Source organism: Muscardinus avellanarius, assembly GCF_963383645.1.
Source record: "Muscardinus avellanarius genome assembly, chromosome: 16".
NCBI classification, from domain to species: Eukaryota; Metazoa; Chordata; class Mammalia; order Rodentia; family Gliridae; genus Muscardinus; species Muscardinus avellanarius.
Window position 1 is genome coordinate 61,655,117 of NC_137802.1, and position 21,915 is coordinate 61,677,031.

General features: G+C 44.5%; 1 protein-coding gene across 1 annotated transcript in view; it reads left to right on the forward strand.

Annotated features, from left to right (window-relative positions):
* Positions 1-15,547, forward strand: part of CEP112 (centrosomal protein 112) — a gene marked incomplete at both ends in the record, with an annotated part of 477,771 nt that extends 462,224 nt beyond the window's left edge. The window contains 2 exons of the mRNA XM_080714112.1: positions 11,071-11,172; positions 15,470-15,547. Coding sequence (XP_080570238.1) covers positions 11,071-11,172; positions 15,470-15,547 — 180 coding nt within the window. The remainder of the gene's footprint in view (positions 1-11,070; positions 11,173-15,469) is intronic.
* Between the last annotated feature and the right edge of the window lie 6,368 nt (positions 15,548-21,915).

The window sequence follows — 21,915 nt, forward strand, 5'->3', positions numbered from 1 at the left end:
GGGATTGAACCCAGGGGCCTTCTACCTCTGAGCTACACCCCCAGCCCTATTTTTTAATCTTTATTTTGAAACAGGGTCTCACTAAGTTGTGGAGGGCCTCACTAAGTAGCTGAGGCTGTCCACAAACCCGAGATCCTCCTGTCTCAGCCTCCCAGGTACTGGGGTTACAAGCGTGCACCATCATGCCTGGCTTTTCCTTAGCCCATATATTTCTAATTGGTAGGAATCCAGAAATTGTAGAGAGTTTTGGGCTGAGAGAATTACTTCCCTTAAATCCAGTCCTTTAGCAGAGAGTAATGGTTCCCCAGCAGTGGGCAGGGATCTATAAGAATCTGTACTCATGCTTCTGTGGACTGAGCGCTCAGGTTCACCCCAAAAAGAAAACTTCATAAGCTGAGCCTAATCCCCAGGGTGCTGGTATTTGGAGGTGGGGCCTTTGGGAGGTAATTAGGTTCAGAGGAGGTCAAGAGGGTGAGGCCCCATAATAGGATTAGTGCCCTCCTGAGAAGAAGGGGCCAGAGTGCACACGCCAGGGGAAGGCCACGTGAGAACGCAGCCCATGCCTGGCCATGCTGGCGCCCTGAGCCCAGACCTGCACCTCCAGAATTGTGGGACATAAATATTAGTACACACATACATGCGTACACACACACACACACACACACACACACACACACACACACACACAATCTATGACACCTGTTATAGCAGGTCAGACTAGCTGAGACACATACCAACACATAGCCTGGTAAATAGGTACTGCTGTTTCAGATGTATCTATGTATGGTCATTTTTTTTCTAATTATGGAACACAAATTCATTTAAAATCATTTCTCAATTTTTAGAAGGTTTTCATCATTATGTATGTTCTCAGTCACTAGATACTGAAAAATACAAAAAGTGGTTTAAATGGAGTCCTCAAATTAGAGTGTTGCAAATAATTAGAAATGACCCAAAAAATGTGTAATGACACAGGACTGGCTATATGCAATCATATGTATGAATATATATGGATGAAATTGTATATGTGAATATATACATATATTTCATAATATAGATATATGACAATATAAAAATGTCAAAAATCACCATTAAGTTATGGTAATGAACATTTACTATTGCAACTTTTGTAAAGCACAATACACGTTTTAAGTCATCTAAGCTTCACAAGAGCCTGGAGAAGTCCTAACCCCATCCTCCTGCCAAGGAAGGAGAGGTGCGGCTCGGGGCACACAGGTCAGGGCACTGCCCAGCTCCGTCCACATGCGCCAACAGCCGCTGCTCTTTCCAATACTGTTCCGTGTCATGGTTCCCTACCCTTTGCTACTGGATGGCTCTACTGGGTTGTATTATGAGGAGCACTCCCTGCTTCAAACATTCAACAATGATGAAATATCAAGAGAACACGAACAAGAAAAGCATCACGTGCCGGCAAAGCAAGCTGGGCCCCTCGGTGGCCCCGCAGCAGCATGGAGCCCCAGCGTGGTGAGCGAGGGCGGCTGAGGCCCTGTGGCTGAGCCCCGCGGCTGTCCCAGGGCAGCTGGGACCGGGCTTTCGAGTTGCTCCTGGCAGCAGTGTGGCAGGAACCTGGACCGTGGCTGGAGGCGGGCTGCACAGGCCTGGTTCCTGGTGAGGGCGGCTGTTGCCCACCCACCAGGGCTATGGCTCGCCTTGCCCCTGCACCCGCCTCCCAGGGCCTGGACACGCTCTCTCTGCTGGCTACCCAGAGCCTCCACGCCTCCCGGACATGGCCCCAAAGTAGCCTCCAGTATCTAGAGGTCACGAGGGATGTGGTGGAAAAACCCCCGGAGACAAGAATCAGAACATCTAGAAAGGCTGTGTGTGAGAAGAAGCACAGGCTTTCGGCCAGGGGGTTGAAAGAAAGCGTGTCTAGAGCTTGGGAGGCCAGGCAACTTTGGCGACAGGAGGTGAGAGATGAGGGGCCTGGCGGTGCAGGGCCCCAAGGGCCTCAGACACAAGGACGACTTTGATTTTGAAGGTGAAGTAAACTCCGTTTAAAAAACTGAGCCAACATACCAATACTGCAGCCATCCAAGTTCAAGATGAGAGGTGGCCCTGATGGGGAAATGGAGAAAGCTTTAAAAATAACATGAAGTCACTGGAGTGGCACACGCCTTTAATCCAGTATTTGGGAGGCTGAGACAGGAGGAACGCAGGTTCAAAGCCAGCCTCAGCAATTTAGCGAGGCCCTCAGTAACTTAGCAAGATACTGGTTCAAAAGAAAAAATTTATTTATTTATTTATTTATTTATTTATGTGTGTGTGTGTGTGTGTGTGTGTGTGGTACTAGGGATGGAACCTAGGGGCTTTCTACCCCCCGGGCTACACTCCCAGACCTATTTTATATTTTATTTGGAAACAAGGTCTCACTAAGTAGCTGAGGTTGGCTTCAAACCTGCGCAATCCTCCCATCTCAGCCTCCCAAGTGCTGGGATTACAAGCGTGCACCACCACACCCGGTGAAATAAAATTTTGTAGCCGGGCGTGGTGGCACACGCTTATAATCCCCGCACTTGGGAGGCAGAGACAGGAGGATCGCGCAGGTTCGAAGCCAGCCGCGCGTGCTGGCTTAGGAGACCCTGTTTCCAAAAATAAAAAATATAAAAATAGGTCTGGGAGTGTAGCCCAGAGGTGGAAGGGCTTCCAGGAACCCCAGTACCACCACCAAAAAAAAAAAAAAAATTTGTAAAGGGCTGGGACTATACCTCAGAAGGACCCCTGGGTTCAATCTCCAAGAACAAATAGAAAAAGAAACAATTAAAAAAGATAGTATGAGTAGAATTCTTACTCAGTTCTTACTCAGTTCTCTATTTTCCTCTAATGAACTGACCCCCAAAGGGCTTATTGGACTTTGTAAAGTAATATTACGCACACTCGTATTCCTAGACTGTTTTACCCTTGTCTCGGAATGTGATAACAAATGACCAAACAGAGACGGGGTGAGGACAGCCGCAGTACAGGCCCCGGAGACTCAGTGGCCGGCCTCCCCTGGGGGTCACTGGAACCTAACATTGGAGACAGTCCTTTGTACAAACCTTCATGATTAAACCCAGGAGCATTCTACCTCACAGCTATACCCCTAGCCCTGTTGTTTTTTTTAATTATTATTGTTCAAAAAAAGGGTCTTGCCAAGTTGTTGAGGGCCTCACTAAGTAGCCGAGGCGGGCTGTGAACCTGAAATCCTCCTGCCTTGGCCTCCCAAGTCCTTGTATTGCAGGCATGTGCCACTACGCCCAGATCACGCTGCCTTAACTTTTTATTTTATTATTCAGCAGAAGGTGGACATATTTTGACCTAGTTTTGACATATTGACAAAGTGATCGTGTTTTTCAAATAGAAGCATCATTAAATATGTCTTAGCTCTCCCTTCTATAATTTTAATAAACTTAGAGATTTTGAAGGCTCACTTTTTCCAACTCTTTGAATTTTATCTCCAGAACCCTCTGGGCTCCAGTTAGGTTCTGTGCCCATCCTACTCTCTGACTTATGCAAATGGGTATTTGTCTGATTATATGAGAGAGAAGTCCGACTTGGTTGCCATAGTTCCTGTTAGGGATGCTCTCTGTCTTCACAGCCCACTTCACAGTTAAAGAGCTCTCCCAGAGCCCGGTCTTAGAGGGAATGGCAGGCAGGCCGCCGAGTGGGGCTGAGCCAGCCATCTCTGGTCACAGGGCCTTGAGCTATCAATGCCCCGTTTCCCCTCAGCCTCCATGGGCCTTGATTCAAGACAGCAGTGTGGTTTGTTACGATGTCCTACGTTTCCAAATTTGATTTTGCTAAGGAGCAAGGTAAAGCGAAGTGGAGAGAGAGCTCATCACGGTGGAAGAGGGAAGCTGGAGTCTGACTGGGTGTATGCACCTGAGGAATGTGGATGAGCAGACAGTGCTTTTCCAGGGGGTGAGAGAAGCTAACAGGATGGCAATTAGCCACGGCGATGGTCCTGGAAATTCCTTCCGGGAGTCCCTAGGCCAAAACAGCCTTTGAATAATTGTGTGTTTGATAGATACCACACGTTGGTAAAATAGGATACTGTATGCTAATAAAATGTAATGTTAAAGTCTAATAATAAAATGGATGTATAACAGCTGGGCATGGTTTTGCATGCCTATAATCTCAGTACTTGGGATTACAGTCCTCCCAAGACAGGAGGACCAAAGGACATCCTCAGCAGTTGAATGAGACCGTCAGCAACTCAGCAAGACCCTGTTTCAAAATAGAAAATAAAAATGGCTGAGGGTGTAGCTCAAACGTAGAATTTCCCTGGATCCAACCCCCAGTGTTCCCCTCCCCTCCAAAAAAAAAAAAAAAGATATATAGCAACAGATGCATGTTCATCAAACCCTTCGCTTACTCAGAGTTTCCCAAAGTGGGTGATACTGTTCCCTCCACACCCTGCCCCCGACACTGGAATCAAATGCAGACACATTAAGGAAGTAAAATCATCACTGCACCCTTCTGTTTTGTTTTGTTTTGTTTCACTTAAAGGAGGCAGGCTTCCAGGGGGAACACTGAGGAAATTTTTCTCCAGAAACGGGATGATGAGTTAAGAGAACCTCCAGCTTAGGCCATCCCACCCTGTCTCACTCCGCAGTCTGTTGTGAGGCCAGGTTGCCCAGGAGTCAGCTCTGGGCATGTGAGGAGGAGAGCGCTTTGCGTAGCAGTGAAGTTTGCAGTGAGTCTGTGATTGGAGGCTGTCGCCCCCTCGTTACTTCCCTCCAAACACCCCAGGTCAGAGGGTGGAACAATAGTAGCAGGAATCGAGAGTGACGCCAAGGGACATAAGCTAATTCTTTCCTTCCGTTTTGATCTTTGTGCCATGCAAATTTAGATATATCCTTCACTGGTTTGTCTTTAACTTGCATGATTAGTTAGGGGAATTAGTGAAAAATTTCTTGGCTTTATAGGTGCATCACATTTATATAGATTTTAAAAAAATGGTCTCATATTTAAACCCTTACTAAGTTAGAATGTAAAGCAGTGGGCAAGTATAGGGAATACGCTACAGTCAGCTGTTGTCATGTATGATAGGTCGGGTCCCCCCACCCCCAACGTGACCCCCTCAGCAGGGACAGAAGGCGGAACCCTGGAAGCCAGAAGCGGAGATATCATGAGACTCCAGGTGTCATGAGATTCCAAACATCGCGAGACAAGACTCCAGAGTCGCGAGACTACAGATGTCAGGAGAGAATCAGCATTCCTATAAAACATCAGTGGTCTGCCAAGTGACTCAGCTGGTTGATCAGGACTATGCGCAACTCTTCAGATGTGTGGCCCGTCAGGCTGACTCCCCGGAGGGTGCCGGGTCATGTCAGAATAAAGCAGTGGTCTCTGATAACCCGGTTGTTTTTGCCTCCCTCCTAATCGTCCTAACTCTATTTTTAACATTACAATGTAATTTAAAAAAAGATTGATGACCAGCTGGTGTCTGGAGGGATGGAGCTATACATCCCGCCATCCCCTGTTATGTTTGGGGAGAGCACACTAGTGTGTGCTGCACAGAGCTGTCCTGGCTGGCTTTTTCTTTGGGTGAGGAAGAAACATTTTGACATTTGAAAGGATTAGTTAAGAAACTATAGATCATAGTGGATAATAATATGTGCTTAAAAAATCACACTACCTCCAGGCATGGTGGCACATACCTGTAATCCCAGTACTCGGGAGGCTAAGACAGGAGGATCCCAGATTTGAGGTCAGCCTTGGCAACATAGCAAGACTCAGCAATGTAATGAGACCTTGTGTCAAAAAATAAAATACAAATAAAAAGGTCCAGGGGTGTCACTCAGAGGTAGAATTCCCCTGGGTTCAGTCCAAGTACCACACACACACAAAAAAAGAAATCATGCCACCCCTGAGTTCAAACTGTGGCCTTACCTCTCCATGCTTACCTCATTGGGTCCTCAGAAGGACCAAATTCATATAAAACACTTAGGATTATATCTGGCATAGAAAGCACTCAATAAACATTAGTAACCTCATAAATAGAATAAAAACACGTTGGTTAAAGTTTTCCATGACTTTATTAAAGTAACAAGATTCTGCTTGATAGATTGATTTTTTGGATTCAGGATTTGGCCTTAAGAATTCAGAGTAGTCATATTTCCCTGATTAGAAGCCTCACTCGTAGGTGAAGTGATTTCACATTTTCCAGGATCTCATTCTGAGTTCCCTCAGATTCACTGAAATCATAAAAACAAAGAATAAAGTAGTAGACAGGAAGTAAAAATGCATGAGTCCTCAGCAAAAGTTGGAAGATGTAGCATGCTAAATTTAAAAAATGATGGTGGGGAGAGTGGTGAAGAAGAGCAGCCTTGTCACAGAATTTCCTACCATCCCTGGCCTGGCCTCCTGCTGGAGGAAGATATGAAGAGGAGGCGGCGGAAGAGTTAGGAGAAGCCGGGAGCACGAACCAAGAGGCTTAAATGCAAGGCCGTGACCTCTGCAGCACTTGAAAACAGAGGCAGATGGGCCCTCGGAGCAAGTGAAGTGACAGATTGGGTGGAATGGCACCGGAGACGGCACCACCAAATCATAGCTGTGGCGGGGCCCAGCTTACTCCCCACCCAACACGCAGCAAATAGCTGGTTTCATTCAAAAATGAGGTGTGTTGTGTGTGTGTGTTTTTTTTAAGAATAAAGAACTAGTGTAAGGCCTTCGCTAAATTAAAAGAGAAAAAAAGGAAGGCATGTAAGCAAGTACCAAATAAAGCAATCTATCAAATGGAAAACTGCTCAAGAAACAGGGGAAGGTAAGACAAATGACAGTTCTTTATGAAAAAAATTCTCTACAGTGTCAAAGTATTTACAAACACACATATCTATGTTTCTATTGCAAGGAAACTGGTGGGTTATAGAAAGGAAAAGAAAAGAGAAGGAAGGGAGGGAGGAAGAAAGGAAGGAAGGAAGGAAGGAAGGAAGGAAGGAAGGAAGGAAGGGCTACATGTAAAAGATGATATTAGTCAACAGATGAGATGAAAAATGATCTCTCAGAGCTTAAGAAAAATGGTAGACAAAAGCAAAAGATGATAGTGATAAAAACCACATTACAAGAAATAAAAATAGAAAAATCCTATCTGAAAGAATCCAAGGAGCGATGGAATCAGACCAAAGTAAATTACACAACATGAAATGAAAACATAACATATGTGTAAAATAATAAGAAAGCAGAAGTAATCACTGAGAGAATTGTAATTATGGGAGATCTTCAAAGAAGAGTCAGCATATGCAAAACCTGTATACCTGAAGATGAGAACAAACAGTACACTAAGTATTCAAATAATAGAATACAGACAGTTCTTCCAATCAGAAGTTTCTATTCAAACAGTGGAGTCTAAAAATAGGAAAGGCATACACAATGTCTCAGAAAATTTGATTCCAAATAATTAATACCAAACATTCCCCAGTAAGGTTACTGAAGTGAAGCAAAAGAAAATTATGTGGGCATTTAAGCAGAAAAAGAAAATCACATTCAACATGGAAAAAAATCAGCCTTGCCTCAGACTGTATAACCATATGCAATGTCAGAAAACACTGGAGAAATATCTTCAAAGGTCTGAGAGAAAAAGAAGTGAGATTGATTTTTTTTATACCCAGTCACGTTGTCTTTCAGACATACAGGCCCTGGGCAGAAATTCCTAACAGACAAGGATATAAGGAATAGAGTATGCATGAGTCTGGAAACTGTTTTAGTTTTTGTTTGGGTACTAGGGATTCAACCCAGTGATACTCTCCCAATAAGCTAAACCCTCAGGCCTTTTTACTTCTTAGTTTGAGACAAAACCTCACAAAATTGCTGAGGCTAGCCTCAAACCTTCGAACTTCCTGTTTCAATCTTTTAAGTACTGAGATTATAGGCATACGCCACCATGCCCAGCTCTGAGTCTATTTTCAAAGAGCAAGAGAATCCACATACACCTGTAATCCCAGTACTTGGGTGGCTGAGACAGGAGGATCACAGGTTCAAGGCCAGTCCCAGAAACTTGGCGAGTTACCCTGGTGTGTAGCTCATAGGTAGAATGTCCCCTGGGTTCAATTCCCAGTACAGAGAGAGAGAGAGAGAGAGAGAGAGAGAGAGAGAGAGAGAGAGAGAGAGCAGGAGCTCAAAATTGCAGATCCAGTTTCCAATTATTATTGACTAATAAGGAGGAAAATGTCATATGAAGCCTTGATAAATGTTGGCCCAAAGTCTGGCTTATAAAGTGTTTTGCTTTGAATTTGCCTTTCATTTGAATTGGCTAGTAGATGTAGCTTTTGGAAGGAAGTCCAAGAAGAGAAGGTGAGAGAGATCAACAGATAGGAGAAACAACAGAGATTTCATCAACAAAGCCTTGACATCAGTGGGAGAGATCATTTCTCATTATTTCCTTTTCTATTTAGATATAATGCAGAAAATTATAGCATATCTCAAAAAAAGCCCTTTGCCAAAAATTGGAAAATCCATAGCTTAGAACACTTTCCACGGGATTTTAGTAATGAAATTAATTACGAAGATGGATTCCTTTTCTCTTTCAATTTTGTGTAAGAAAAACTGAGACTTAAAAAACTAATTTTTTTCCAAGTGTGGTGGCATACACCTATAATCTCAGTTCTTGGGAGGCTGAGACAAGAGGGTCACATGTTCGAGGCCAGCCTCAGCAACTTAGCAAAATTCTCAGCTAAATCTTAGTGAGACTTTGTTTTATGTTTTATTTTAAAAAGGCTGGAATGTAACTTATAGTCATAAACGCACATGCACACATGAGCACGCGTGCACGCGCGCGCGTGCGTGCGCGCGCACACACACACACACACACACAGTAACTTTATTTTTGCAGTACTGGGATGAAACCCAGTGCAGTGCCATTCTACCTCCAAGCTATACCCCCAGCCCTATATTTTATTCTTTATTTTGATATAAGTTCTCACTAAATTGCAAAGAGCTTCATAAGTAGCTGAGGCTGTCTGTGAACCGTGATCCTCCTGACTCAGCCTCCCAAGTACAGGGATTGCCTGTTTCAAAATAAAGAATAATAAAAATAAAAAAACAGGCGGGGTGGCACATGCTTGAGGCAGGAAGGATTGAGCAGGTTCAAAGCCAGCCTCAGCTACTTAGTGAGACCCTGTTTTCAAATAAAATATAAAATAGGTCTGAGAGTATAGCCCGGAGGTAGAAAAGCCCCTGGGTTCCACCCCCAGTACCACAAATAATAATAATAATAATAATAATAATAATAATAATAATAGAATTTTAAAAAATAGGGCAGGGGGTGTAGCTTGGAGGTTGAATGCCCCTGGGTTCCATCCCCAGATCTGCAAAAAATAGAAGTAGTTAATTCTATGACATTTCAGACTAAGAGGAAGGGCGCTCAGAGCAACTGCCGTCACCACCACGCTTTCTCTCTCCCAGTTATGTGGCGCCTGCGCTCATCTTCATCCAGAGGCTTCGCTCCCGCCGCCCTCACTCACCTCTTTAGCTTTTAGAGACGGGATTCAGGAGGCAGGAGACCTAGGAGCCAGGGAAGCTCCCCATGGCCGCCCGTCTGTCCACCTGGGTAGAGGAGGCTTGAGACACGCTGTGCAGATTCTCCGTCAATCACATCTTCATGACCAGATGAATCATAGGTACCTGCCGGGGCTGGAGCCAAGCAAAGGCAGGCCAGGAGCCCAGGGCCCGAGTTCACGTTGGACGGAGGGAGGGCCAAGCGTAGGAGTGTGCCCCACGCAAGAGGGGAGAGGAGGAGACCGACCGGAGGATGTTACTTAATGATATGCCCAGAGTTGTGCTAACCTCTGGCAATTTAAAGATGGAGCCAGGCATGGTGGCACACGCTTGTAATCCCCGCGCTTGGGAGGCTGAGACAGGGGGGTCGCATGGGTTTGAAGCCAGCCTCAGCTACTTAGTGAGGCTCTCAGCAACTTAGCGAGGCCCTGTTTCCAAATAAAACATTAAAAAGTAGGTCTGGCGGTCTATCCTGGGGATAGAAAGCCCCCCGAGTTCCATCCCCAGCACCACAAAATATTAATTAATAAAAATAATAAAATAATATAAATAATATAAATATAAAATAATAAAAAATATAAATAATAAAATAATAAAAAAAGATCGACAGTTGTGTCAACTTTTAGAATTTTAAGGAAATAATGTGGTGTTGCCAGAACCACCCTCTCTCCCAGAGTCACAAGGTCAAGCTGGGTAGTTTGCAGTTTGTGTTAACTCTTTATTTCCTCCTTATTGTCTTATGTCTGCCAATGTATAGCAAACTTATCTGTGTGATGAATAGGTGGTATTCTGAAATTTCTTTCTTTGTGTGTGTGGAACTAGGGATGGAATGCAGGGGCCTTCTACCTTCGGATATACCTCCAGACTCATTTTTTATTTTTTATTTATTTTATTTTATTTTATTTTATTTTATTTTAGTACTGGGGATGGAACCCAGGGGCATTCAACCTCTGAGCTATAGCCCCTGCCCTATTTTTTATTCTTTATTTTGAAACAGGGTCTCACTGAGTTGCAAAGGCCTCACTAAGTAGCTGAGGCTGTCCTCAAACCATGATCCTCCTGTCTCAGCCTCCCAAATACTGGGATTACAGGCATGTGCCACCACGCCCAGCCTAGTTTTTTTGTTTTGTTTTGCTTTGTTTTTTTGTTGTTGCTTTTTTGTTTTGTTTTGTTTGTTTGTTTGGTGGTACTGGGGTTCCTGAAAACCCTTCTACCTCCGGGCTACACTCCCAGACCTACTTTTGTTATTTGGAAACAGGGCCTCTTAAGCCAGCAAGGCTGGCTTCAAACCTACGCGATCTTCCTGTCTCCGCCTCCCAAGCGCGGGGATTACAAGCGTGCGCCACCACGCCCGGCCTAGTTTTTATTTTTAAACAGTGTGTCACTTAGTTGCAGAGAACCTACATTGCTGAGGCTCGCTGCAAACTTGTGATCCTCCCTATCTCAGCCTCCCAAGTACTGGGATTATGAGCATGTGCCACGGTGCCCGGCTTTAATCTGGAATTTCTTAAATCCAAAATACTCACTTCTGTAGAAAAAAAAAAAAAAGACAACTTTTGCTCGTTTCTATTTCAGATAACCTACATACGACAAGAATATGAGACAAAATTCAAAGGGCTGATGCCAGCGTCTCTACGGCAAGAACTTGAAGACACCATTTCCTCCCTAAAATCCCAGGTAGGTGGAAGAACCCTGCGCGTTCCAAGGGTCTGAGCGTGTGCGTGCCCTCAAGATAAGGTTGGAAGTCCATCTGATTCTGAATTCTTACCAGGAATCAACGTGGTTTCCTAGCAGAACCCACCGCCCAGGATGAGTTAGTTTTGTTTTATTTTTCTTCTTGAAATGGAAAAGTCCAGTCATGGCAACTTTGTTCCTTTGCCACCCGCATTCCAATCCGGCCTCGTCCTTTTTTTTCCATCTTCCTTTATGCTCTTGCTTAACTGTTGCTGATTAATCACCGCACTGAAGTGCAAAGAACAAAGCATCGTTAAGTGAGGTGTGTTTTTGTCCTGCTATGTTTTAGTTGGTTGTTAGAGATGAAATGTGCTTTCACAGATCAAAAAGTGACAAGATGCTCTCACCGTCAGATTAAATACTTCCTGTTGAAATACGTGGCTCTTGGTATAGCTCATAAAATGTAATGTGTGCAATAGAATTAACTGGACTTTTGATACTTATTGAAAACTTCTCATCCTAACAAATGGGAAGTGGTATTTCACTATAGTTTTTATTTGTCTTTCCTTGATGATGAGTGCTATTCATGGGTTTATTGGTCATATAAAAATCTTTGGAGATTCATTATTTTAGTCTTTAACTACTTCTAAATTGTATTGTTTGCTTTTATTGTTGCTAATTTTTAGGATTTATATTTGGACTATTAATATACCTTCAGATAGAGCATTTGGAAATATATTATCCCATTCTATCAGTAACTTTTCATTCTGTTTACATTGTCTTTGGATGTACAATATTATTCTTTTTTAAAAAAAACTTCTCTGCATATTTCTGTATTCTCTGAATGTTTTATGCATTGCTGGTCTGTCGGGGTTTTTATTCTAACGTGGGAGAGTTCACCTATTTCCATTTTCAAAACACAAATTTAAGACATACTTTTTCCTGAAAAGCTCCATGAGGGAGAGTATTTCTGAAAGAGCTATGCCAAGAATTGTGCCTGGCATGTAGCAGGTGTTCCATCAAGCCATCTACAAATAAATAATACAGTCTGATAATATTCACATTAGTGCTTTATTATAATGTGTAACATGAAATGGGAAGCACACATTAGCCCTTTAAGTTCCCCTTAGTAAAAGGTCTCTCCTCTGAAAACAAATCTTCCTTGTATCAGTCCTGCTTCTGTTGACTGTTGATCCCAAAGGCTACTAAGAGGTTGTTTGGGGGCTTTTCTTTTTCGTTGGTTTTGTTTGGGTTTGGTTTGGTTTGGTTTGGTTTTGGGTGGTACTGGGGATTGGACCCAGGTTTGTTTTACTGTTGAGATATACCCCCGACACTATTTTTTTTTTTTTATTTTAAAGCAGAGTCTTGCTAGGTTTCTAAGCACTTTGAATTTTACATTGCTGAGGCTGGCCTCAAACCTGCAATCCTCCTGTCATAGCGTCCCAAGTACTGGGATTATAGGCATGTACCTGTAGCCATGCCTGACTTAACTAAGAAGCTTTGCAATGCTTTCTCCTGCTTATAAAAATGGGTGCTGGAGGAAAGCTTAACAAAGAGGGTTAAGCAATCTTTGTTTACATAAAAAGCTCTCCTGAGGTTTGGTTTACCCTAACCCTGTAGGAGAGCTTCCTTGGGGTCACCATGAAGGACCTGACACCTTCAGAGGAAGGCCTTTTTTGGAGGTAGGGAAAAATCTGATACCCACCTGCAGGGCCTCTTTTATCATTCACATCATTCCACTGTAATAAAAGCCACTTCAGCCTCCTAAAGCTGGATGTTGACCCAGAAAGAGAGCTGCTAGCTGTGTCAGGGCCTCAGAATCAGCAGCTGCCTGGAGTCGCAGGCTGTGGAGTGAGCAAATTTAGTTTGGAAGCACAGGTGCCTGTGTTTTTGAGAATTGTTGGAATTCCAAGCCCAGGGCAGCGCGGGGGGCCGAACGCTGAATGAGTGTAACCCTCGCATCCGTCCAGATTATCACTTGTCCCACGGGTCACTTGAGCCATTGGAGAAAACTAAGAATCCAGGGACAGTACAAATCAGCACCCGAGGAGACTGTGCTCAGCACCCTTCAGGAGGCCACGCTGTCCTCCCGCTGGAGCATGTCTGGGCTCCGCCAGCTGTTATTCTGTGTAACTGTGCTCAGGAATCAGCCGTTGTCATGGTTTCAGCCCAGCCCGAAGAGGGAAGGGTAAGCATTTCCCCAAGGGATCAAGTGCCGCAGGCTCCTGGTGACATTCGGCCAGGGTAGGAACTAGCCCAGACTTTTTGTTTCTTTGTTGCGGGTCTGGGGATGGAACCCAGGGGCATTTGACCTCCGAGCTACACCCCCTGCCCTATTTTTTATTCTTTATTTTGAAACAGGGTCTCACTGAGTTGCAGAGGGCCTCACTAAGTAGCTGAGGCTGTCCGCGAACCGCGATCCTCCTGTCTCAGCCTCCCGAATGCTGGGATTACAAGTGCGCGCCACCATGCCCGGCTTCAGACTGTTTTTAGTTGGTTGTCTAATATGCTTTTGAATTTTGCCAATTGTATATATCTGTTTTAAAATGTTTTATTGGTACATTGTATTCATACATCATACTGGGGTAGAAACCTTGTGTAGACATACATGCACACACCACCCAGTTAGCCCCTACCCGATCCCCATTCCCTCCCCGTCCCTCCTTCCCATGCTTGGCTTAGTGGTTGACTTTGATATGTTTAAGTACATCGTGTGCTTTAGAGAGTTTCCTTCCCATCCCCTCAGTTAGGCTGTCTTATTTGCTCCTCTATAGGAAATGTATGCCTCCCAAATTTCACATGCATCTAAAGCCTGACTGTGTGTGTGAGTGTGTGTGTGTGTGTGTGTGTGTGTGTGTGTGTGTGTGTTACTGGGGATTGAACCCAGAGTCATTCAAATTTCACATGCATCTAAAGCCTGATTGTGTGTGTGAGTGTGTGTGTGTGTGTGTGTGTGTGTGTGTGTGTGTGTGTTACTGGGGATTGAACCCAGAGGCATTCAAATTTCACATGCATCTAAAGCCTGATTGTGTGTGTGAGTGTGTGTGTGTGTGTGTGTGTGTGTGTGTGTTACTGGGGATTGAACCCAGAGGCATTCTACCTTCAAGCCACACCCCCAGCCCTATTTTATTTCTTATTTGGAAACAGAGTCTCACTAGGTTGAAGCAAGTTTCCCAAGTACAGGGATTACAGGCGTGCATCACCACACCCAGCTTAAAGACTGATTTAAGAGAATGTGCCCCGGGTATATGGCACATGCCTATAATCCCAGGACTTGGGAGGCTGAGACTGGAGGATCACAGGTTCAAAGCCAGACTCAGCAACTTAGCCAGGCCCTCAGCAGCTTAACAAGACCTTGTTTCAAAATAAAATATAAAATAATAGAGCTGGGATATAACTTAAAAGTAGAATGATCCAGGGTTCAATCCCCAGTACCACAAGAAAGAAAGAAAAAGAAAGAAAGAAAGAAAGAAAGAAAGAAAGAAAGAAAGAGAGAATACACTAGCAACCAAATGTGTTTCCTCTGCCTCGAAGGAGCCATCAGACCCCACTTCACAGATGGGGCATTGAAGGCTGAGGTCACTTTCCTGGAGCCACAGGGGCCACACCAGGGACTGAACTCAAGTTGGCCTTAATCCAGGCAAAGCTTAGGCTCTTTCCACTCTAAAATTCCTTCTCTTCCACCCACAGGGATTCAGGTTTCCAGGAAGCAGTCATCTTCTTTTTAATTACTCGGTCATTCATTAAATAGCGAGAACATACCAGCCACCTGCCCAGCCCCAAAATGAAAACCCTAGGATGCAGGATAAGAAGAATCCTTCCTGCCCCAGAAGAGCACTCGGGCTGGGAGAAAAACACACACACACACACACACACACACACACACACACACACACACGCAACCACGAGGCGGTGTGGCCACAGGAAGGGTGACATTTGAGCCAGCCACAGAGGACAGATAAGAGACAGTTAGCTAAGCGCTGCAAAGAGAAAAAGGCCCAGGCCAAACAGCTTCACGGTGTGCGAGGAGGCGGAACCACGAAGGCTGGATGGGCCAGACCAAAATGGCCCTGTGATAAGTGTTTGAACCTCATTCCCTGGCCCCTGGTGGACTTAGAGTAGGGATAAGACGTCCCCAGATGATTTAAAGAAAAAGAAAAACTCACATCATCAGCGCTTGACAAATCCCGAGTGTTATCTAGAGAACTGTCCAGGTTTAAATAAGATCCTACCATACTGTATATGCGATACGGACATTTGAGCCACATTCCGCTTTTCTCATGTGAGGTATCTTTTCTAGGTTAACTTTCTACAAAAGAGAGCAACCATCCTTCAAGAAGAGCTGACGACGTACCAAGGCAGAAGGTATAACCCATGAGCAGCGTGCCTTCGGATTCGTTGGTGGCATTTGCACCCTGGGGTCTCCTACCTTATTTAAGTCTTTATTAAAATGCTTAGACATCTGGCCGGGTGTGGTGGCGCACGCTTGTCATCCCCACGCTTGGGAGGCAGAGACAGGAGGATCGCGCAGGTTTGAAGCCAGCCCCGCGCGCTGGCTTAGGAGACCCTGTTTCCAAATAAAAATGCAAAAATAGGTCTGGGAGTGTAGCCCGGAGGTAGAAGGGCTTTCAGGAACCCCAGTACCACCAAAAAAAAAAAAAAAAAAAAAAAATGCTTAGACATACTATCGGTTCTGAAAAAAAAAAAAAAAAGGCAGGTTTAGTAACTAGCCTGTCTGGAGCAGTCACCAACTCTGCTAATAATCAGGACCAGCCAAGCAAGATGCAGGAATGTGCAGGGCGGGCACGGCAAGCGCAGCCTCTCCCGGGTCAGGTACAGAAGACAGCATCTTCTTCCCAGACAGGGAGAGGATGCAGTTCCCCTGGGATGGCTTACATCTTCAAAGTCCTCATCCCCTGGGGGGGGGGGGACTATTCTCCAGACCAGAGTAGACCAACAGCACAGAGATGTGGAAACGTCCTGAGAGATCAGGTGTCCACTGCTCACACTTCTCAGGAACACATGGGACCCTTCTGGTCACCGACACAGAGGTGGTCACCCGCTCCAGGTCTGCCACATAACCTTGCTTTGAGTGCAGTGCCAGGGTGAGCACTGAATTAAATAAAGGAAAAGAGTTTAGGAATCGTTCACTTTTCACAAGATACTGTTTGCCTGACGCAGATAAAGATCTGATTCGTATAGGTATAAGTAATGACATTTGGATATCAAGTAACCTTTCCAAGACCGATCTCCAGAATTCTAACATTTTGTGATTGACCAACCCATCCAACAAGGAAGTCATAACTGAGATTTTGGTTTTCAGGTAACTGCATGAGAAGGCAGTGGATGCGATTTTCCCGCCGTGCCATGAACTGCTCCCAGCAGGTGTGAAGATTTGGATATTGTAAAGTAGACTGTGAGATCAGTGCCATTTTTTTAATCCTTAAGTGTAATTAATATCATAAAACATGCATCATTCACACATCCGTGGGTGGTTTTGTTTATGTCTAAGTTATTTTTTTTAGCATCCCTTTGTTCTATACACATGTGCTTTTGAGTGTGTACTGAGAATTGCTCATCTTGGAAAAGGAAGTGATTTCTTATGGTTTGCGTAGAATCTTAATAGCTGCGTATGATCAAGATCACGTTTGTAGCATCATACCGATATTTTTAACCTGTTTGCATTTTTCATGTTTTGTGTTCCTATTTTATTAAAATATGATTTTGTACTTATCAGTTTTCTTTCTACTTTTTATCACACCTCCTTTGTTAAAGTAAATGTGTCATATGCATGGCATTTTCTCCTAGCAAATACCTACAATCTCAGATTATAGCGTGGAGAAAAATACCCTGTGTCATATCCAAGATCAAATTCATAATTTGTGCATGAAATCAGTGTTGAGAATCCCATCACTGGGCCACCTGATGTCAGTCCAGTCACGTGTCATGTTCGGTTTCCATCTGGCTCTAGAGCTTCAGAGGCAGCATGCTGTGGACAGTCTGTGTCAGCGGCTACAACTCCACTGTTGACTCCTGACCCCTCTTTTTGTGGTTTGGTTTGGTTTGGTTACATCAATTGACAATCTTTAAGAAAGCCTAAAAATGTAGGGTCCTGGCGTGAGGGCCCAGCACACTGACGGTGATGCAGCGGGTGCGTTGGTTGGTCCTGTTTCCACGTGGGCGCCTCCTCATTGAGAGAATGTGATTTTGTTCCTGTGAGTGGCTGCTTGAGCCTGGGTCCCAGGCCCACCCGCAGGCCACAGACAGCTCGGAGCTGATGGGTCCGGTTGGCCCTGGTTTGCCAAGGGCGTTTGGAGTTGCAGTGAATGGTTGTTCCGTAGGCGCCGTATTCTTGAGTGCACCATGCTGCGTGCCAAGGGCCTTTGGAAACTCCAAAAATCTGACCCATGGGCAGGGCTGTACGCATCTGGTTTACAGTAAAAGGATAGGACAGAAAGTTTATTTACACTTTTTCAAAGTTCTTTTCTCTTTCCCACGCCCGTGTCTGTTGTTTGCTGCCCAAGGATTAATTATCCTTTTTGTACTGTGACTGAGACAGGGAGATGATAAGGAAGTTGCTGGTTTTATAGCCACTTTCAAAGCCAGGACAAGGGTCTGCCACGCGGAGCTGTAGGCAGCCATCAGGAGATGCTGAGCTGTAGGCAGCCATCAGGAGAGACTGAACTGTGAGGCAGCCATCAGGAGAAGCTGGTGTTCTCGCACCAGCCCGGCTCAGCAGGGGCCAGCGCCTGGTGAGGCTCAGATGCTCCGAACACCTCCTCGAGGAATGTCAGTCTCTGTGAACCATCGGATTGGTCACGTAAAGGCAATGCACTGGCTCCAAGTATATTCAGGAAAAGCAAAACTGTAGCAGATGCTATTAAAGCCACAGTTGGTACTCAGACTGCGACCTGGTGCTCGGGGAAGGAGTACAGCTCCATGATCAATGGCAGGTGTTTCTGTGCAGACCAGGAAAAACAGGTTGGGACTCACCAGAATTCACTAGTAAGGCCACCAGCCACTCCAAGCGAAAACGCTTTGTGAATGGTATTGTAGGCTGGAATGGAGACTCCCGCTGAAGAATATTTGTTTTCCCTGAGTAAACACCAGTAGGTGTTTTGGAAAGTTGCCTGCTATTCTTCCTTTTCCTTATTTCAAGGGTTATGAAATTAAAAACACCGGTTAACCTTTGACATTACCCAAATCCTGCCTCCCTTCTGCAGTGGGTTGTACACGTCTGAGAGTGAAACGAACGCAACTTCAGGTGGGTTTGATTGGACGTGATAGGAAGGAGTGGTTGACACCTGCGTTCTCCCGAACGAACGTCCTCTGAGAAAAACTGCATTTGGCATGTTTGAAATTCCTTGCTGAGTTGAGCGCCGCGTATATAAATGGCTACTGGGAGGAGAAGCAAGTGCTCAGGAAATAAATTATAAACACTGAGCCTTATTATAAAATCATCTAAGATTTCATCTGTTCTTTTATCTGGCGGAAGATCAATTGTTCATCACAAGTAGCTCATTTACTTACATCTGCAGTTATTACTATTGGCTGCTGCACCCGATCCATCCACCTGTGTGTGCCGTGGTCCAACCTGAGACTGTCAACAGGTAGCAGTGGGCAGGCATTCGGGACAAGGGGAGCCGAGGGGAGCTCTGGGGCCAGGGCGGCCTGTCTGCGTCCTTCTCCGATCGTTCTCCATGGATGCTGGAAGAGGGTCTTAAAGGAAAGTTAGCTTTTCTTCTGCAGATTATGATTGTTTTGATTACAAAGATTCAAGGACAGCCTCAACAAGTAGGGAGACCGTCATCAACCTGTAAGACCCTGTTTCAAGATAAGAATAAAATAGGGCCGGGGGTATAGCTCAGAGGTAGAATGCCCTGGGTTCAGTCCCCAGTACCACACAAAAATAATAATAAGTAACTGATCCTGGCACAGTGGCACACACCCAAAAGTATTTGGGGAGGCTGAGACCACAGGTTCAAGGCCAGACTCAGCAACATAGCAAGATGCTGTTTCTAAGAAGAAAAATTCAAATTACTGGGGATGTATCTCAGAGGAAGAACGACCCTGGGTTAAATCCCCAGTATCACGAAAGAAAGAAAGAAAGAAAGAAAGAAAGAAAGAAAGAAAGAAAGAAAGAAAGAAAGAAAGAAATGGCTGGGACTGAAGGGAAATAGCTTGGATGCAAACATTATCCCTATGTCACATATTAACAGATTTCTTCAGAGCAGGCATATGAGCTTAATGACGAGCAGCCTCATTAGAGGAGTCTGCACCGAAAAGTGCAGGAAGAAGCAGCCATGAGTCTGAATTAACAATTAGCAGCCCCCCCATTGAAGTGCAGCGCCGTCCAGGGAAGGCAGCCACACGTTGCCTTTCTGTCTCAGAGTAAAAAGCAAAGGTAAAACATCAGAAATGGAGGGAGAAAAGTTTCAGAACACAAGGTCATTTTAATTCATAGTTTCCTTAAAAGAACTATCTCTTCTGAGCTTTCATATTTTGTTCAGAAAGGTCATCTCTTTTAAGCCTTGTCATTAAAGACGGTTTGCTCTTTAAAGTGAATTATCAAAGGGTATAGAAATTGCAAGTTACCGAAACTAAAATGCATGATCAATTTTGAGTCTGCTAACTAAAGCCTTCTTAAATTTGGATGTGCTTTTGTCCTGGCAGTTCCTTTGATAAAACCAGGAAAAGATACATGGTTGGTCAATTCAGAGTAGGGAAAGAAGATAATTAGACAAAACTTTTTTGCAACGATTCAAGTGGCTCTTGGCTTTGGGGGCTTGATTAGGAAGCTGTGGCCTAGTAAAACTTGAATATCCCAGATTTTGACCCGGTTAGTATTATTAACAGTGTTCACTATATTCTTTAAAAAGCAGGATCATGCTTTAGATTATATTATTTTTCTTTCATACAAAAGGAGAGAAACAAATTCTATAAAGACTAAATTCTGTAAACAAATTCTGTAAAGACTAAGAGAAATTTAAAATCTGGATCCCTCTCCAATAGCTAATTCAGTTGAAATTTTATTCTCCGGGACATTTCAGTGTTAAGCAAGAATTTCCACCCAGCAAATGCCATAATTTTGCTCTAGAGTCCGCGGTCTTGAGAACCAAGGCCTGGTCTAGACTTCAGTCTGGTACAGTCTTCGGTGCTCTTGGGGAATCTGCCACTTAGGCGAGGCTTCGTGGAAAGCAGCGAGCCAGACACAAAGACTTTGTCATGGACCAGAAAGAGGACTACTTAGTGAGAAGCCTGACACGTTTAATTAGCAAAAGTGGTTATGTGAATGAAACCGTTTTGCAAATACCCGTTCCCTGTAGCTAGAGAAGGGAGTCAGGCCATAGGTGGAGTCTGCCGCTTAGTTGGCTTCCTTGAGTGATTCTCTTTACCTGTCGGGATCTCTTTTTTTCTAATCCATAACCTCGAGGGTCATATTAGACCAACGTGCCATGGTCCCAACATTTCCTGAGCTGTACCCTTCCAGCCCTCTCTCAGTGTTTCTCAGACTCACATCCCACCCAGCCCTGTCCTGCGTGATTTGTCTCAGAGCATTCAGAAGTACTCATATTAGGAAAGTTTATATTTACTATGAGTTTAAATTTAGAAAACATATGATCTCTTCCCTTCCTAAAGACTCACATGTACCTCAGTTATATATAATAAAATTATAATATATATAATTTTCAATTGAGCTGGGTGTGATGGCACACACTTGTAATCCCAGTACTTGGGAGACTGAGACAGGAGGATTGTAGGTTCCCAGAGAGCCTCAGCTACTTAGTGAGGCCCTCTGCAACTTAAGGAGACCCTATTTCAAAATAAAGAATAAAAAATAGGGTCGGGGGTGTAGCTCAGAGGTATAATGCCCATGGGTTTTCCATCCCCAGTACCACAGAGAGAGAGAGAGAGAGAGAGAGAGAGAGAGAGAAAGAGACTTCTTGGGAAGTCCTGAGTTATGAATATTCAATAAGGCCATAGCCTCCTCTGCAATTCTTTTGAAAGATGGCAGCAATGTATAATAATGGCTTGGTATATACTGTTTATGGTAATTATCATAGCAAATGTGTTATTATAAAGGTCCCCCAAAGCTTATACCCTGTGCTTAGGATGGTTTCTCCTTCTTTCGTGGAACCGTCAGGCACATGGAAGGACACGGACCCGATGAACCCATGAGAGGAAATTTCCAGAACCACAGAACACTTAAAAACTACTCAACTAAGTGGGGCATAATCACCTAGATAAACAAATGAATCAGCCTCCTAATTGCCCGCCAGCTTTCTCACCACTGAGCGAGTTATCTCTCTCTGGCCCTTCAGCCCATCTCTGGCATCTCTGCTCAGCCCAGCCTGGGTGGAGAATGTAAATATGTAAATTCAGCCAAGTGCAAAGAGCCCGCAGCCCCTCTGCTGTCTAAGTCTCAGTGCTCCGGGAGCACTGCAGCTCGCTGGCCGATCGCCGAGCCAAGCTAGCAATCAGCATAGTGTTTTGAAACCATCGCAAGGGTTGGCTTGACTGGAGTTCATCTCTGTTGAGCAATCAGAACCTGACAGTCTGAGGGTGAAAGGAAGATAGAAAAAAAAACCATTTCCTTACAAAGAGGAAATATTTTCCTAACAGGATAGCGGAGGGTCCTGAGAATCTTCCACTTTTCCATGAAACGTGTCGACACAGACTGTGATTTCTCAGAGCTGGGCTCTGCGTGTCCAGTTTGGCTGCAGACAAGGTGACTGCGGCGTCATT